Source organism: Octopus bimaculoides, chromosome 1, assembly GCF_001194135.2.
Source record: "Octopus bimaculoides isolate UCB-OBI-ISO-001 chromosome 1, ASM119413v2, whole genome shotgun sequence".
Classification (NCBI taxonomy): Eukaryota; Metazoa; Mollusca; class Cephalopoda; order Octopoda; family Octopodidae; genus Octopus; species Octopus bimaculoides.
This window is the reverse complement of record NC_068981.1, coordinates 10335006-10337172: the sequence shown is the minus strand read 5'-3', so window position 1 is coordinate 10337172 and position 2167 is coordinate 10335006. Positions and strand designations below refer to the sequence as shown.

The window sequence follows — 2167 nt, the reverse complement described above, 5'->3', positions numbered from 1 at the left end:
TATATATATATATATATTATATATAGATGCATATATATATATGTAAATATATATATGTATGCGTGTATGTGTGTGCGTGTGTGCGCGTGTGCTTGTGCCTAGGTGTGCGTACATGTCTGCGTCAATACTGATATCTTGTATTATGACATTGCCATTTAAAGTGTTGTCGGAAACAGCACTAGCATGTACGAGATTCTTATTCTGACATCTATGTTATGACATGTGACCTGATGATCATGTATAATATTTGTATAATATTTAGCATTTAATCTTTTTCAGGGTGGCTTGAGAGCTGTTATCTGGACTGACGTGTTTCAAAGTTTTGTCATGTACTTTTGTTTGCTTGTCGCCATAATTAAAGCAAGTATACAGTTACTGATTTTTTCTTTCAAGTGTATATGTTTCATCAAATGAATGTTCTCATCTCACTATTAGCAAGTTGCTATTTGCTCCTGCTTAACTCCTTCTAAACACGTTCGTAATTGATATATACGTAAACAATACAAACGCATGCGCATACACAAAACATGCACACACATATGCATATATATGTATATATAAATGTATATATGTGTATCTCTCTCTCCCTCCCTTTCTCTCTCTCTCTCTCTCTCTCTCTCTGTCTCATACACATATACATATACACATATACATATACACATACACATATACATATATATATATCTAGTATATATAAATCACCGTATGTGTGTGTAGAATGACTAACACATACATTTCCACAATCCTCAACTGATTTTTGCTAGACTTTACACACACATTACTTATGCCCCAGGTATGGTTATGCACTATAACATTTTGCCCAGAGCTCCTGCGTAAATGGACCTAAATGGATATAGTTTTTTGTATATAGAATCTTCCATACCTTTTTAATCTTTCTATAAAAGTGAAAGTATTCTGTGTATTTCCACTGTCCACCAGCGACGGTGATTAAATTGAATAGGAACACTGAACGCATACATTTCCACAATTCTCAACCACTTTTCATCAAACTTTACACACATTACTTATGTCCCAAGGATGGTCATGCACTGAAAATTTTGCTCAGAGCTCCCGCGTAAATGGACCTAAAGAGACATAGTTTTTTTTGTACGTAGGGCCTTCCATACTTTTTAAATCTTTTTATAAAAGGGAAGAGATTTTGTCTATTTATTTATTTCCACTGTCCACCTGCAACGATGGTTAAATTGACTAGGAACATTGTACGTGATGAATATCCAATACCAAACAATCTTAATCTCTATATTTAAACTGCATTAAACTCTGGCAAGCTTACCTTTACCTATTCTGAGTTACTTGAAAGGTGATGTTCCCTTCTCTCTCTTCTATTTGTTGATACCTTTGTTTACCAACCAATGTGTTGTTTCACTTTAAGGATGCTTATTTATTCGTCCATTATGATATTTCGACTGTTGTCCATTGCTTCAAATACGTTTTAGCTTTATCGTTCTAACCTTTTTTAAACAATCACATGTGATTCATCCCAAAGAATCAACCTTCAAATAAGAGTTTTGCTTCCACTACCGAAAGCTATACGTATCTTTCAGTTGGGGTATCTCCATATGTACAAGAATCTCACTGAAACTACTTCTGGCCTTGTATCGTTTTGCCAGTGTTTCTGTTTCAAGATGGTTTTGGGACTCTCATTCTTAATTCAGAAGCGCGATTTTTCATATACAGTAACCTCTCTACTATCGCGGGTGTTACACTCCAAACCCCACCCCTGTGATAGGTGAAAATACGCGAAGTAGAAACAGTACTGCACAAGGCCCGAAATTTTTGGGGAAGGGTTCAGTTGATTAGATCGACCCCAGTATGCAAATGGTACTTAATTTATCGACCCCGAAAGGATGAAAGGCAAAGTCGACCTCGGCGGAATTTTAACTTAGAACGTAAAGACAGACGAAATACCGCTAAGCATTTCGTTCGGCGTGTTAACGTTTCTTATTTCTTTATTGCCCACAAGGTGATAAACATAGAGGGGACAAACAAGGACAGACAAAGGGATTAAGTCGATTACATCGAACCCAGTGCGTAACTGGTACTTAATTTATCGACTCCGAAAGGATGAAAGGCAAAGTCGACCTCGCAGAATTTGAACTCAGAACGTAACGGCAGACGAAATACCGCTAAGCATTTCGTTCGGCGT

The 2167-nt window shown here is 36.6% G+C and overlaps 1 protein-coding gene across 1 annotated transcript in view; it reads left to right on the top strand.

Moving 5' to 3' along the window:
* The window catches only part of LOC106878510 (sodium-dependent multivitamin transporter), a 64847-nt gene that overhangs the window by 30325 nt on the left and 32355 nt on the right, over positions 1-2167 (top strand). Inside the window, exon 4 of the mRNA XM_052978456.1 lies at positions 280-360. Within this exon, the coding sequence (XP_052834416.1) occupies positions 280-360 (81 nt within the window). The remainder of the gene's footprint in view (positions 1-279; positions 361-2167) is intronic.